General features: G+C 39.4%; 2 protein-coding genes across 7 annotated transcripts; both read left to right on the plus strand.

The window, feature by feature from the left end:
* Positions 1-2,469: 2,469 nt before the first annotated feature.
* LOC121756143 lies at positions 2,470-6,625 on the plus strand. Of its 6 annotated transcripts, none has more exons than XM_042151610.1 (6): positions 2,470-4,415; positions 4,503-4,560; positions 5,181-5,280; positions 5,383-5,488; positions 5,595-5,702; positions 5,861-6,625. In XM_042151610.1, exons 1-5 carry the CDS (start codon positions 4,292-4,294, stop codon positions 5,666-5,668), a joined length of 462 nt encoding a protein of 153 aa, XP_042007544.1. In that variant the 5' UTR covers positions 2,470-4,291; the 3' UTR covers positions 5,669-5,702; positions 5,861-6,625. The 6 variants fall into 6 exon arrangements, with proteins under 6 accessions (XP_042007544.1, XP_042007541.1, XP_042007540.1 ...); XM_042151607.1 differs by lacking the exon at positions 5,595-5,702 and having other exon boundaries at positions 2,471-2,753; positions 4,086-4,415; XM_042151606.1 differs by lacking the exon at positions 5,595-5,702 and having other exon boundaries at positions 2,471-2,753; positions 4,266-4,415.
* Positions 6,626-7,695: 1,070 nt separating this feature from the next.
* Positions 7,696-9,467, plus strand: LOC121756142 (germin-like protein subfamily 2 member 1). The gene is made up of 2 exons (XM_042151604.1): positions 7,696-7,986; positions 8,726-9,467. Exons 1-2 carry the CDS (start codon positions 7,878-7,880, stop codon positions 9,262-9,264), a joined length of 648 nt encoding a protein of 215 aa, XP_042007538.1. The 5' UTR covers positions 7,696-7,877; the 3' UTR covers positions 9,265-9,467.
* Positions 9,468-16,348: the final 6,881 nt, after the last annotated feature.

Below are 16,348 nucleotides of genomic sequence, written 5' to 3' on the forward strand. Positions count from 1 at the left end.
TCAGCGAAAATTATGGTCAGATAATCGGTCTTTAAAATAATTAGAATTCATATTAGATTATTAGATAATGACATTTGTAGTTCTTTTAATTGGGATATACATTTTTTTGTTAAGTTATATAGTTGAGCCAACCATTAACTCGATTGTGGACTAGACAAAATCTCATAGTCTAGACTCTAAATCTCAGGTAGTCAATATTAATTCGATTGTGGTCTCAAATATATAACCCTAAAACTATTGTATTTGTATGCAAACGGAGACGGGCCTATTAAATCTAATGCAGCCCACTTATTCATTTTCTAAGACCAGACCCTCGAGGCCCACCTATTTTTACATCTTTTTAGTTTGCTCATTTTAGCCTAATTTACTCTTCTCATCCTACAAAGTTGGTCATATTTTGACTTTTAACACAAATTTTAAGATACGTACAAAAATTAGTTATAAAATTTAGTAAAATTATGTTCTACTTTTAGAATATATTAAGAGTAAAGGCCAAATATGGTTCTAAACATATGTCGTTTTTATGATTTTGGTCCTAGGCATTATGTTTTGAATTATTGCATCTCATACATTTAAATTTAGGCCAGAATCAGTCCATTTTGGATGGCTCCGTTAGAAGTAATGGTCAAAAGCTATTTAGCAATTTTTGACCAGATTAAGCATTTTTATTGATTTTTTTAATTATTTCATAAAATAAAAATTATTATTCTAAAAATTGAAAAGTAAAAATTCAAAACCTTTCTCCCCTGCCGGCCATCCTGCCCCAAATTCATTGCCCAATGGGTACTCAACCGCCGCCCGACACCGTTTATCCTTACGGAACAGAAATATAATCTCCACTCATCTCTCTCACCTACAACCACTACACGGATCAATTCACCACATATCTAAGTCCCAAGCTCAGAATAAAGAACATGAACGCACAAAAAAAGATAAGTAAGCTTTTTCAAATTGTTTTTTCATTTCCTTTATGTTCCCTTTCATTCAAGTACTATTTAAGTGTATGCTCCTTTCAAATCCTAATTCAGTGGAGTAATTGGGGATTTAGCACAAACCCTAATTTAAACCCAAATTCAGTTGAAATGCTGGAAATTAATTAATGCGTATTGGAATTGTAATTGACAAGTGTCGTCGTCGCCGATGGAGCTGGGGGTGGTGCCAGGGGCGGATGGGAACGGGAGCGCGGCGGTGGCAGTAGCAGTGGGACGGACAGAGAAGCAGAGAAGCGAGGGTGATAAGGTACATGAGAAGAGAAAGAACAAGAGGTTCGAGAAGACGATCTGACACAGTAGAGGAAGGCGTACGCGGAGACGAGGCCGAGAATCAAGGGGAGATTCGCGAAGCGGTCAGAGCTAGAGGTGGAGTTTGTGACCTACGACGTTGTTCAGAGCTCCTAGTGAGATTCAATCAGATGATCTTCAACAAGGTATTTTTGGACCATTGATGATGATGATGATGATGATGATGATGATGATGAAGAAGAATATTTGTGTTTGTAAATATTGTATTCCTATTTTGTGAAGTTTTCTAGTATTTCTCTGAAGAAATGTTCGGAAGATGATGATGATGATGAAGGTTTTTTTTTGCATTTTACGTTTTGATTTATTTTTATGTATTTTAATTTCACTATTTAGCTAATAAAAATTAATGAAATAATTAGGGAGCTAATAATCGCACGTAATAATTTAATTGGGTCAAAATTGGTTTAAAAGACGTTGACCGTCTGCTTTTAACGGTTCTGTCCATTTTGGACTGATTCCGACCCGAGTTTAAATGTGTAGGATGTAATAATTCAAAACGTAATGTTAGGACCAAAATCATAAAAACACCATTTGTTTAGGACCATGTTTGACCTTTACTCATATATTAATTATATAATAAAATATGAGTAAGAATATGTTAGTGGAATATGAGATCTACAGAAATAATAAAAATAAAATTTGCTAAACTTTTTGGGAGAACGGAAATAGTATGTTACAAATTTTCTAGGACATATTGAATATATATTTTCGTTTTTTATCAAATCATTGATACATGAAAATGAATCGAAATTCTATATACTTGAATTTAAAAAAATTAAATTGTAAATTAATTCTAAATTCTGTATATAAAACAATTGATATGAGATTAATTTGAAGTTATAAATACACATACGCAATAAGCATACTATTCATACACAACACATACACATTTATTTAAAGTTATAGAGAAAATGAACAAACCTAGCTTTAATTTTTATAAATTTTATAAATATTAAAATATTTTTTCAATGTATTAAATTCAAAATAAATATACTGTAATAAATAAAACTAAGAACACTAAATGTGTATCTAATGCTGATAATGCTTATGAAATACATCTATCATTTCCGTATAATAATTATGTTCATAATATTTATAGTGAGCTAAGAAAATTACAATTATTATTGTTTCAAACTATGTGGTAAATATTCTTGAATGAAAGTGAATTTTATGCAAGTTTTCATAATTTCCAATCGGTCTAAGAAGGAAAATTGAAAAACAGAAAATGGGGTGAAATCCAATTCCTCTCTCCCATACTGTTCCCACTTCCCGCCGGCCACCAGTCTCCGGTCGCCTCGCCGCCGTTCGGCCGCTGAGTTGCCATTGCTGAGGCCGTCGTTGACTTAATTCTTCCATCGTCGTCACGCCGACCCAAGTCCTCCTTCCTATTCAATTTCAAAATCCCAATTTCAACTTCAAACTCAACCATTTCGCAAAATCTTGAAATTGGAGGTACGATTCTTCTCCTAACATGTCATTCGTGATTCTAATCCAGTATTGATGAATTATTTAGACGATTTTCGCCGTAAATTTTGAGATTTGGCGAGTCAAATTTGGGCGGGAAATGGCATTCCGGTATAGATTTGATGGCGATCGCGGAAGATAGAAGAGCAATTCAAACAGGGAATGGCTGTATTGTTGTAAAATCTGCTTCGATCGATGAAGAAGAAAGCTGCAATCTATACTAAATCTGAAAAACCAGATTACTTCAGCATCACTGAGTGTTACCGTGTTCCAAATGTTAACCCAATGCAATGATGTTCACACACTTCACACAATACACGCACACATCCTCACCCACGGCTGTTTCACCATTCCCGCCTTTTCAAACAAACTTATCAACTCCTACGCCCACTTCAACTCTCTACCTTCATCTCAAATCCTCTTTCACCAAATCAGGAACCCCTTGACCATTCACTGGAACTCTATAATCAAAGCATTTTCTCTGGGCTCCAATGCTATGCAAGTTATCAATTATTACAATGGCATGGTTACTTCTCACTCTTCTCGCCCCAATAGTATCACTTTCTCCTCTGTGCTTAAAGCATGTGGAGCAATTAATGCTGGAAATAAGTGTATGGAGATTCATGGCTCAATGATACGGTCTGGATTAAGTTCGGATACGCATGTATCGACCGATCTGATTCGGTCTTATGCTGCTTTTGGGGGATTGGTTAGCATGAGGAAGGTGTTCGATGAAATGACTGAAAGGGAGTTGGTCACTTGGAATCCACTGATTGGTCAAAGTATTTGCCAGTGCCCCGATATATCAACAACATTCACTAGTGTATCCGCCGTTCACTGTCAATTCTCCCTTCCAACTGTTAAACCATGTTTCTCTGAACTTAAGACAGAAAACTTCATAACTCCAAAAGTTTCTTCCACCGTGTTTTTCTTCAGTTGAACCGATGTTTACGGTTCTGCTCAATCACAAGCTTTACCCGTGTCCCGCACTGCAACTTCTTTGGGCAATTTATCTCAAACCTGAATATACCTTCTTTAATCCCTTATACTTAGCTAATGCTTAAGAATAGTTGTGAATGCCCCATAGAATCAATAACATTTACCAGTTCATCTTTTGGAACTTTTTCCCTTCACAAAATATTCTGTAACAACCTTATCATCCATAAAGCTGCACCAGTAACCTCATCAACTCTTGGTCCTGTAAAAAGTTGGAGGGGTCGGGGCTTTCTTTCTTGTTTTCTTGCTGAGATAAGGATATTATATGTCGTGGTTCAGTGTTGCAATATTTATGCATTATTTATGGTTGTATATGATCTGTAGATTGCGCATCTCTGTTGAAATTGTTGTGATCTATTATGAGAAACAAAACCTTGGGGGCTACTGGAACAGGATGTCAGGGAAGTAGAGAAGCACTTTACTCTGAGACACCAGAATAAATTAGTTGTGAATGCCTAGTAACGAGATTAACTAGTTCATCTGTTGGAACAATTTCCTTCACAGAATCTTTGGTCATCGCCTCATCATTCATGAAGTCTACCCCAGTAACATCGTCAGATCCTTGCTCTTCTTTCGTGAATGCATCACAGCCTCAACAGACTGCTGAAAAAAGTAGGCCCATTTCAACTAATGACCTGAATACACCATCTCAAGGTAAGTGAACTTTATCATTTACTTTATCTGGGTATTGACCTAAACTCCAGCCATGCAAAAGATTTATTCTTTTCTTCCATTTCAAAGCTTCAAGTGGCCTGCCAATAGTGACCGAGTTTACCAGTCAAAATATCAATGGACCACAGTAAGTTTGACTGACTTCACCACTACGGCTTTCAGTTTTCTATTTATTTCTATAATTTTGTAAAGAGTGAAGCTTGATGGTAAAAAAACAGGGCAATGAAAGAAAATGTGAGGGAAAAGAAAAATAAAGTAGCAGTGAGAATATTTACATGATTGGCATAAGCAGTGACTCGATAGTACACAAGCAAATGCAAGCTAATGATTATGTCCTATAGAATTTATTGTCATAGTCTGCAAGAAACACCAATAATATGTCACTACATATATGTTTTAGTCTCTATCCAGCTCTTAAGATAGACAGAAAGAAATAGTCGTTAGCATGAAAGTATCTGATTTTTCACTTGTAACGTTTTAAAATTTTGAGTTGTAAAATTTTGGCAATAACTGAAGAAGCTAAACATGATGAGTAATTATTATTCCCTGTAACATAAAAGTGGTATACTGATGTTCTTTATTTGTTTAGTTAAGAAAACAAAAAAAAATTGGATGATGTAATGGTGAGAAGATGGCAAGTAATGTATCAGCGACTTTTCAAATGATGAAAACTTCATTCAAAACACAATATGCCTTTGAATTGCCGTCTTTACCTTTCTCTTGATATTCCTGAATTGATGCTGATAGGTACACTCCTTCAAGCAATTCACTTGTGCAGTCCGCGACATCAATACTTCATGGAATACCCACTCAGGAGGAGCCTAATGGTAGAAGCAGTGAGACTAAGGCGAGTCCCCAATTTTCTTATATTTATGCATTGAGGTGCCCAAACCATTGAACTATCTCAAGAACAAAAAGATTGAATCGTGTATATCACAATTCTTGACAGTTGCAGGTTGAAGAAGCTAATGGTTCAGTAGCCCCTTTGCTGCCACGGAAGAACCCCAGGGATTGGGTCAATATCACCTCACTGTCACTTCATACGGCTCAAGGCAGTAAGCCTAAATCTAACTATCTTATTTCATGATGTTCATTATTTTGCCTTGCTGGAAAGGAACTTGATCTTCTAGGTAGAGACTAGAGAGTAGCTTTTTCTTTCAGCTGCTGAGATGTTTTCTGTGGTGAGTTATTGCTCTTTGGTGGTTCTGTATCAAAACATCGCACTGGAGCTATGAAGCTTATGTAAAACACTAGAAATCATACATAGGAGTAAGTACTTATGCTGCTCATCATTAGATTTACAAGACTGCTTCATAACAACTCAAAATAAGATTTTTGATCATCATCCATCAATGTAAAAGCATGAAAATTAACTTGTTATCTTCAACTCCGAAATATCTAAGATCCCGAAAATGCTTAATTTGCAGGCAAAGGTGATGAGGTCAAAGACAGTTGTAGTTCTGTACAAATTATGGAAATAAATGAAGACATGCATGCCCTGCTGAATCAGCACGAAGTTGAAGTCACTCCAACAACTGAAAGACGCAATGCTGATGTTTTAGCACTACTGCCAAAGCTTCCTCTGCTGGAGTTGAATATTACACAGAACCTTCACTGCGCGAGCTGGCAGCTAAGGAAATGGCAGAAGCAGGATTCTGCAGGCATGTGAAGGACTTTGTTGTGGGAAGGCAGGGTCATGGAAGCATCAAGTTTCTTGGAGAAACAGATGTCTGTTAGGAGTGAAGGGCGGAAGAGAGGCAGAGAGCACGGGATATGCTCTCCAATCACACTTAATAATTTGTAAATGCAGAATAGAGAGGAACGATCACTTGATTGAATGGAATGTAAAGAAATATCAATCCTCCGCAGAGATGGGGCACAGGTTAACAAGACGGCTGAGGTCACTCTGCTCAATGTCAAATGCATCAGCAAAAAGACAGGAAAGAAGTATGTCGAAGGGCCGCCAGTTGAGAGTTACAAAGAGATCTTGGTCAAAATGATTCGAGAACGTGGAGCGGAGTTTGATTCATACGATCCAGTTGAAGGGGAACTGAAATTTAGGGTTAAACTCTTTTAACTAGACTAATCTGAATTAGGATCATGTGGTTTCTTGGCTTAGTTTTGTCTACTAGTTAAACTAGTACTACTTGTTTTATAAATATATATTCTTATTAATCTTTGAGTTGCAAAAATGTGAAGGTTGTGAATACATTTGTTTCAACTTTCAGCTATAATTTCTAAATAGTTAGAAAATTAAAAGACAAACTTTTATCAAGACTCGACTTAAGAAGAAATGGGAATAGATGTAAACTTAATTCCATTTTAAAGAAAAATGATGCAGCATGTTTGACAATGGATCAATATAGGCAAGAATTGTGCAATATTTTGAAAATAACAGATGATGGTTAGTATGCATTGTACATTTCACGACGTGTGCATTCGTCCTCGAATGTATTCAATTAAAATTTGAGAAAACTTCTTTGGAAGACATTTTCATTTCGTTAAGTTTATTTCAAATTGAGAAGGCAAGAAGGCATGGATCAGATCAGGCTTTGATGTGCAACTCTGTTTCTAATTAAGTTTGTTAATTACACATTACACAAACATGAAAAGTCGTCGGGATGAGTTTGAGGCAATATATTATTATACTACGTCATTCAAATTTTATCTATCCAAATTCTCATTCACATCCAATTTATTTTCTTAATCACATTCTCAACTTCTTATGTTTTGTAAAAAATCACAATAAACTGGGATGAATTATTCTCTTTAGCTATTGTTATTCTTGTCTTTGTATGCTTTAATTTCATTTATTTTTGAATCTGTTTGGACAGGAATAGGTTTGGACAAAGATAAAGGCTTGGCATCATATATAATAAGCGAGATGTCTGCTTTTGATCACTTATGATTACTGTGATATTATCAATCTTCAAGTTAGTTTTCAACAAAAATCTAGAGAAATGAAAAACCAAAAAATAATATGAGCCTCAATTTGGTAATGAAGAATAATAAATCTGACTAATACAAAATGGGGTGGAAAAACTAGGTTTGAATGAAATACATACTAATACAAAATGGGGTAGAAAAACTGGGTTTGCCTTTTTCATGGTCAAAATACCCCAGAGTAAAAGGACTTGCATCTATCTGAGTCCTGCAATAAATTACAAACAAAAAATAAGTAAACATATAGTAATATAATTAATTATGATATATATATATATATATTCCATTGACCTCTATCCATTCTGTCTACAAAGGCAAGTTTCATGCTTTAGCAAACACCCTACCCCCTACCCACCTCTCCCAGTAAATCAAGTTTCTAGAAAAAATTTGAGTATAAATATAGCACCCATTTTGAGCTAAACCCTCAACTCAACCTCTTAGTCTTACTCATCATTACATACTTTTCAAGCATACATAAATTTAATTTTAAAATTCTCAGCTATGGGTGTTTGCAGGCTGCTTCTACTCACGGCTCTCTTCTTACTCACCTACACAGTTTCTGCTGATCCTGATATGCTTCAAGATCTTTGTGTTGCTGATCTCTCATCTCGTAATTCTCTCTCTCTCTCTCTCTACTTTTTTATGCGTTGTTGCAGTCACTAAGATATATTTACAATTAAGATGAATTAGTAGTAATCTATTAGGATTACTTCCTCAGATTTGTCAATTTCATCAGTTAAGCTGCCAATTGATTTAGATTAGTTGTCATTTAGGGTGCAAATTGCAATAAGTAATATATTTTTTTTGTGGTCTACTAATTAGCAATCAATAATAACGATATGTGTTGTTTGAAATTAATAAGACGCCATTAAAAGTTCAGTAGCTATAGTTGATCGGAAAATTATTGATTTGCATTAATTAAGGCTACAAGTAGCACCACCTTCTTTTGTCTAACTATAATTCAATCTTCTCACCAAATACAACCCAAGTCTGTAATCTCTCCTTAGCTCATTTATTATTGTGATTATTAGTATATAATTATTGATAAAAATACAGTTATAATGATGAAAAGTAGGAGTATAAAAGTTGCAACAACTTTATCAAAATGTACTATAAAAGTTACTCCATTTAATAAGCTATTTTTATAAGTTATGGAATTAACTAGAAGTCAACCAAAAGTTGCGATTTAAATGACAATGCTCTCTTATTCAACTCATAATCTCAATTTTCAACTCTTCCAACATTTCCATAAAAAATAATCTTAGTCTCCCAAAATTAGCTAGTATAGTAATAATAGTCCATTTGATCTGTCCTGCAAAATTAATCCACTTTTCATGTTCGAAAAATAGCGGTGAGAGTGAACGGGTTCACTTGCAAAGCAAACATAACGGCGGATGACTTCTTCTTTGCCGGAATCGGGAATCCGGGCCTCACCAACAACTCGATGGGGGCACTGGTGACCGGCGCCAACGTCCAGAGGATCCCAGGCCTCAACACGCTAGGCGTGTCCCTGGCGCGTATTGACTACGCGCCAGGGGGCCTGAACCCACCCCACACCCACCCACGCGCCACGGAGGTGGTGTTCGTGCTGGAGGGACAGCTGGACGTTGGATTCATCACCACGGCCAACGTGCTCATCTCCAAGACCATCAAGCAGGGGGACGTGTTCGCCTTCCCGAAGGGGCTCGTCCACTTCCAGAAGAACAACGGGATGGTCCCGGCCGCCGTCATCTCGGCCTTCAACAGCCAGCTCCCCGGCACGCAGTCCATCGCCACCACGCTCTTCGCTGCAACGCCGCCGGTGCCAGACAATGTCTTGGCCAAGGCCTTCATGGTTGGGACCGAGGAAGTGCAGGAAGTCAAATCCAGGTTTGCTCCTAAGAGCTAATCGACCAACTTCTACTGATTTGTGGATGGAATTATTTCCATTTTCAACCTTCTTTCATATTTTCATGTTTATGTTCTTGTTTTTTTTTATTTTGTTCTGTTTTTCTGGTTTTTGGTGGGTTTAATTGCAATGGCATTCGATACTTTGCTTTATGTTGTTAATTTGATGTAACGATGAATAATAAAACTTGCATTGTTGGTATATTTTAGGGATAAATTGTCATTCAAGTATATACATATATTAGTACAATTTTTGATTGAGCTTATAAGTTTTATCAGATGATAAGCAATACTCTCTCAGTTCCACCATAAATATTTAATAATTAAAATAAGAGAGAAAATAATATAGAGAAAATAATTATAGGATTGATCAGGAATTAACGAAAAAATATGATCTAAATAACAATTAACCCTAAAAATATCACAATCACTGATTGGTTAAGATATATCTATTTAATGTAATGATATACAAATCATTTGTGCATGATATCAGAAAATATAATGTGGCAAGTTGAATTATAAAATGAAATTATGATGGTCAAGAACTAGATGGTAAGAAATTAAAGTATCTCTAAAGATGTAGTACTAGCAAAGTAAGATAAATAATTGGCCTGCTGAGTTGAGCCTTTGAGGTGCTCTGTGGGGAGACAAAGATATGCTAATTTTATGGTGATTAAATTTCTATTATATAGTACTCCATGCCAAGTAACAAATAGAAACATTGCATGCTTTAATAATTGTCTTATTTCGGAGTAACTAATTTACGAATAATGATAATTATTAAATGATGATACATGCCTACTGTTAAACTTATATATAATCAAACAAGAATTCGTAACTAGAATCGAAAATTAAAACAAACACGTATTGGAACTCATTTCATACCTTCGCACTTATTACAAGTATTTCCTGCTAATTAACAACCTATTTCATACATAAACATATTAAGTGCCAATTAATTAAGCAAATATGAAACATGTTAATCCACTACAACTCTACTCTATTAAGGTACCTGTTGGGTATCGGTGGTGCACACCCGAACTCTACATTAGTATGATATTGTCCGCTTTGGGCAAAAGCCCTCACGGTTTTGCTCTTGGGGTACTCCCCAAAAGGCCTCATACTCTCCCCAATAGCCCATTTATATGCTTGCAACTCTTGTTCATTATCCGATGTGGGGTATGGTTTGCTTCACCACAATCTGAACCTCAAACCAAGACCACCAGACCAAGACCACATGTTTGTGCCCCATGTTACAGGTCACCAGGTCACCACAGGTCTTGGTCGAGCTCACACACCACATCGGAGAACTTGCAAGCGCAACCCACCGAACCCCGAGCCACACAGGCCCAGCCCCTGAACCAGGGCTCTGATACCACTGTTGGGTATCGGTGGTGCACACCCGAACTCTACATTAGTATGATATTGTCCGCTTTGGGCAAAAGCCCTCACGGTTTTGCTCTTGGGGTACTCCCCAAAAGGCCTCATTCTAATGGAGTTGGGATAGCCCATTTATATGCTTGCAACTCTTGTTCATTCTCCGATGTGGGATATGGTTTGCTTCACCACAATCCTCCCCTCAAACCAAGACCATCAGACCAAGACCACATGTTTGTGCCCCATGTTACAGGTCATCAGGTCACCACAGGTCTTGGTCGAGCTCACACACCACATCGGAGAACTTGCAAGCGCAACCCACCGAACCCCGAGCCACACAGGCCCAGCCCCTGAACCAGGGCTCTGATACCACTGTTGGGTATCGGTGGTGCACACCCGAACTCTACATTAGTATGATATTGTCCGCTTTGGACAAAAGCCCTCACGGTTTTGCTCTTGGGGTACTTCCCAAAAGGCCTCATACTAATGGAGTTGGGATAGTCCATTTATATGCTTGCAACTCTTGTTCATTCTCCGATGTGGGATATGGTTTGCTTCACCACAATCCTCCCCTCAAACCAAGACCACCAGACCAAGACCACATGTCTGTGCCCCCATGTTACAGGTCACCACAAGTCTTGGTCGAGCTCACGCAGAGACATCGGAGAACTTGCAAGCGCAACCCACCAAACCCCCAGCCACACAGGCCCAGCCCCTGAACCAGGGCTCTGATACCACTGTTGGGTATCGGTGGTGCACACCCGAACTCTACATTAGTATGATATTGTCCGCTTTGGGCAAAAGTCCTCACGGTTTTGCTCTTGGGGTACTCCCCAAAAGGCCTCATACTAATGGAGTTGGGATAGCCCATTTATATGCTTGCAACTCTTGTTCATTCTCCGATGTGGGATATGGTTTGCTTCACCACAATCCTCCCCTCAAACCAAGACCACCAGACCAAGACCACATGTTTGTGCCCCATGTTATAGGTCACCAGGTCACCACAGGTCTTGGTCGAGCTCACACACCACATCGGAGAACTTGCAAGCGCAACCCACCGAACCCCGAGCCACACAGGCCCAGCCCCTGAACTAAGGCTCTGATACCACTGTTGGGTATCGGTGGTGCACACCCGAACTCTACATTAGTATGATATTGTCCGCTTTGGACAAAAGCCCTCACGGTTTTGCTCTTGGGGTACTTCCCAAAAGGCCTCATACTAATGGAGTTGGGATAGTCCATTTATATGCTTGCAACTCTTGTTCATTCTCCGATGTGGGATATGGTTTGCTTCACCACAATCCTCCACTCAAACCAAGACCACCAGACCAAGACCACATGTCTGTGCCCCCATGTTACAGGTCACCACAAGTCTTGGTCGAGCTCACGCAGAGACATCAGAGAACTTGCAAGCGCAACCCACCGAACCCCGAGCCACACAGGCCCAGCCCCTGAACCAGGGCTCTGATACCACTGTTGGGTATCGGTGGTGCACACCCGAACTCTACATTAGTATGATATTGTCCGCTTTGGGCAAAAGTCCTCACGGTTTTGCTCTTGGGGTACTCCCCAAAAGGCCTCATACTAATGGAGTTGGGATAGCCCATTTATATGCTTGCAACTCTTGTTCATTCTCCGATGTGGGATATGGTTTGCTTCACCACAATCCTCCCCTCAAACCAAGACCACCAGACCAAGACCACATGTTTGTGCCCCATGTTATAGGTCACCAGGTCACCACAGGTCTTGGTCGAGCTCACACACCACATCGGAGAACTTGCAAGCGCAACCCACCGAACCCCGAGCCACACAGGCCCAGCCCCTGAACCAAGGCTCTGATACCACTGTTGGGTATCGGTGGTGCACACCCGAACTCTACATTAGTATGATATTGTCCGCTTTGGGCAAAAGCCCTCACGGTTTTGCTCTTGGGGTACTCCCCAAAAGGCCTCATACTAATGGAGTTGGGATAGCCCATTTATATGCTTGCAACTCTTGTTCATTCTCCGATGTGGGATATGGTTTGCTTCACCACAATCCTCCCCTCAAACCAAGACTACCAGACCAAGACCACATGTTTGTGCCCCATGTTACAGGTCACCAGGTCACCACAGGTCTTGGTCGAGCTCACGCAGAGACATCGGAGAACTTGCAAGCGCAACCCACCGAACCCCGAGCCACACAGGCCCAGCCCCTGAACCAGGGCTCTGATACCACTGTAGGGATCCGGTGGTGCACACCCGAACTCCACATTAGTATGATATTGGCCGCTTTGGGCAAAGCCCTCACGGTTTTGCTCTTGGGGTACTCCCCAAAAGGCCTCATACTAATGGAGTTGGGGTAGCTCATTTATATGCTTGCAACTCTTGTTCATTCTCCGATGTGGGATATGGTTTGCTACACCACAAACCTCCCCTCAAACCAAGACCACCAGACCAAAACAACATGTCTGTGCCCCATGTTACAGGTCACCAGGTCACCACAAGTCTTGGTCGAGCTCACGCAGAGGCATCGGAGAACTTGCAAGCGCAACCCACCGAACCCCGAGCCACACAGGCCCAGCCCCTGAACCAGGGCTCTGATACCACTGTTGGGTATCGGTGGTGCACACCCGAACTCTACATTAGTATGATATTGTCCGCTTTGGGCAAAAGCTCTCACGGTTTTGCTCTTGGGGTACTTCCCAAAAGGCCTCATACTAATGGAGTTTGGATAGTCCATTTATATGCTTGCAACTCTTGTTCATTCTCCGATATGGGATATGGTTTGCTTCACCACAGTACCGATTTTAGTGAATTGTTTCTCGTACACTAAAACACAATATCTAGCATTATCATCTACTCCAAATATTGAATAATCTCCCACCATTTAATTAACCCCTCAAAACTAAATACTACTACTACTACTTAATTACAAGAAACCGTCAAACAAGGAGCAATTCACTTTAACTGATAGATTTAGGAGTCAAATACAATCTTTTGCCTACTCTAATTAAGTACAAAAAATTCTTACACTGTATGATCAGTATAAAAACAACTCACAAGAAAGAATGTTTATTGTTTCAATCAAAATGATATAAAACGAGGATAACTCATTTCAAAACTTGAAATTAGTAAATTGCAAAAATGATACTCCATAAACGAGGATAAGAAACAACGTGCAAATATAATTTCAAATATATATACAAGGCTCTGCAAGCAAAATGTCGAAACATGATTTGTTAATTTAAAAATATTTGGGATTTAGAATATTACATGTATATGGATTAAGAAAAGGAGAGGCCATGCTGAGTTGCAGAATGGCATTTGGTTTTTGCAGTTACCAACAATCGGAGTGCGGACAAGTAATCCGTAATTAGGTGAGCTAAATACTAGTGGACAAACTTTGAGTGCTACTAAGCTGTATATAATTAACCTTAAATGATAGAACAAGGTGTGGGAATATTAGTAATTTATTTAATCAAATCCATTTGATTGAAAACAACAAATTAGTGGGTGTAATGTGGCCCATAACCCACCAACTTTTTTTGTAAGCATGCAGGAAAAACTACATACAAGTAAGGGTTCTTTCTTTTTTAAAGTTGCGATATGAATTTAACTTAAAGATGTTGCGTTACAAATTTTTAATTTTATCTTGTAGAATAGTACAATACATGTTGTTAATGAGAATATAAAAGATTTAAATAAATTAGAGATTGATTGAATGTTTTTGTAATATCCGAGATTTTGTGGTTTTTGGTTCTTTAAATTAATGAATGTCTTATGTGTTGTGCTTAATATATGGTGTGGAAATATTAATTGCTTTACACTATTGTTGCGGATGGGGTGTTTTTACCTAGCATTAAAAGTGATTAACTAATTAAGCTAGAATTAAAATCCTATATAACAAATTAAATCCCTCCCTCCCTAATTCTCTCGCCTTTTCAAAAAAAAAAAAACCCCTCCCCCTCTCCCCACTAATTTCTCAACCTCCCCCACTCCCTCTTAACCGATTCTTTTCCCCTTTTCCAATCTCTTTCCCTCTTCGGTCTCTCTCATTCTCTCGCTCGCTCTCTCTCTCGCAAAGTTACTCTCGCTCTGGTAAGTCTCCCTTCTTCTCCCTCTCGGTTTTTACCTTCCCTCTTACTCCCTCTCATTGATTCCTGATTTCATTAAGGTAGCAAACTCTCGCGTACCGTTTTGAAATCGGAATAGGGAAGCTTTGACCTACGTTTCGAACTATTCGGAGAAAGGTAACCCCTAACCCTTGTTAATTTCGAAACCTCATGCATATAGGACGTTTTGGAGGGTTTAGGTGCTGAATAGGTTGTGGGATGATGTGTCTGTGTGAAGCATGTCTTTGTTGGTAACTGACAGTGGGTTCCGACCCCTTTTTGACTGAGCAAACGATCTCCTTTCGGTACGATTTTTTTTTAACTGTATAATCTTGGATGTGTTTTCTGTGTGGTGTGTAATTTTCAGCCCCTTTGGATGTCGTATGAATTTATTATGATTTTTGCAAGTAATCTGCGCAGCTTCGCGAGTTGTATGTTTTTGGGAGATGTTTTCTTGTGCTTTTGGCGTGTTTCTGAATGCTATGTTTTTGTGATGTATGTGGGCGTGTTTGGCCAAGAGATGGCTCGGGGAAATCTGTGTTTGGCTCAAGGGTTTTGTGTGGGTTGGCCGAGAGATCTAGGGTCCTGATGGAGTACGTACTAAACAAGCCCATCAGCCTAAAGCCCAAGAAAGAGTATCAGTTCGGCATGACTAAAGAGTTCAGTTCGGCACAACCAAAGAGTTCGGCCCCAGCCTACAGCTCGGTAAAAGCCAACCAATCAAACTCTGCTCTCAGGTCGGCATCAAGCTCTACTCTCAGATCGGCAAAAGCTGCTCGGCAATAATTCAGCAGTTCGGTCTCAGTATTCGACCGAACTAGGAGATAGTGGACTCATGCAGGATTTCCACCTCCACTACACCCACGATCTATTTAGTGGTGTCAAGCAGTCATTAACTCATGCAGGATAGTGGACCCATGCAAGATCGCCACGATCTCCACGACATCCACTGCCTAGTAAATAGTGCTGCATGCCACGATCTTGGTTCAATGTATAAATAGAACCTAGATCAGATAGATAAAGTTAAGTTCTGTTAAGCTCTCTAGAGAAAAAGATCAAATAGCAAGTTTGTATTGTAAGCTGTAGAAAACAGATCAAGCAATACAACTCTGCCCTCTTTTCTTCCCGTGGACGTAGATTTACCTCAGTAAATCGAACCACGTAAATCTCTGTGTCGTGATCTGCATTTTCCTGCATTCATCACCATCAAAAATTCGCGGATTCATCACTGGCGCCGTCTGTGGGAAACAGAGAACCAAATTTGTGATAAAGCGAATTTTTGACCCTTTTTCCACCCCAAAAAAAAATGCATACCAGATCACACACTACCCGTAATACCGTTCGTGATAACCGTGAGGAAGCTAGTCCAGCTCGCAGGTCTGAAAAACGGCCTCGGGAGACATCTACTTCCGGTTCTCACGAAGAAGGAACAAGCCACTCCAGGAGAGATCGCACCGAGTCTTCCCAGCAGCCCGATTTAAATGAAGCTGTCAAGCTGTTCTTGGCCGAGAAGCAGGAGGAGTTCTTAACCTTCCTGCAGAAGAGCCAACAGCCGGAGAAGACAACGGCGGATTCTCCCTCCTCATCCAGACATGAAAGTCACTACCGCAGTAGT

The sequence above is a fragment of the Salvia splendens genome, chromosome 11, assembly GCF_004379255.2.
Source record: "Salvia splendens isolate huo1 chromosome 11, SspV2, whole genome shotgun sequence".
NCBI classification, from domain to species: domain Eukaryota; kingdom Viridiplantae; phylum Streptophyta; class Magnoliopsida; order Lamiales; family Lamiaceae; genus Salvia; species Salvia splendens.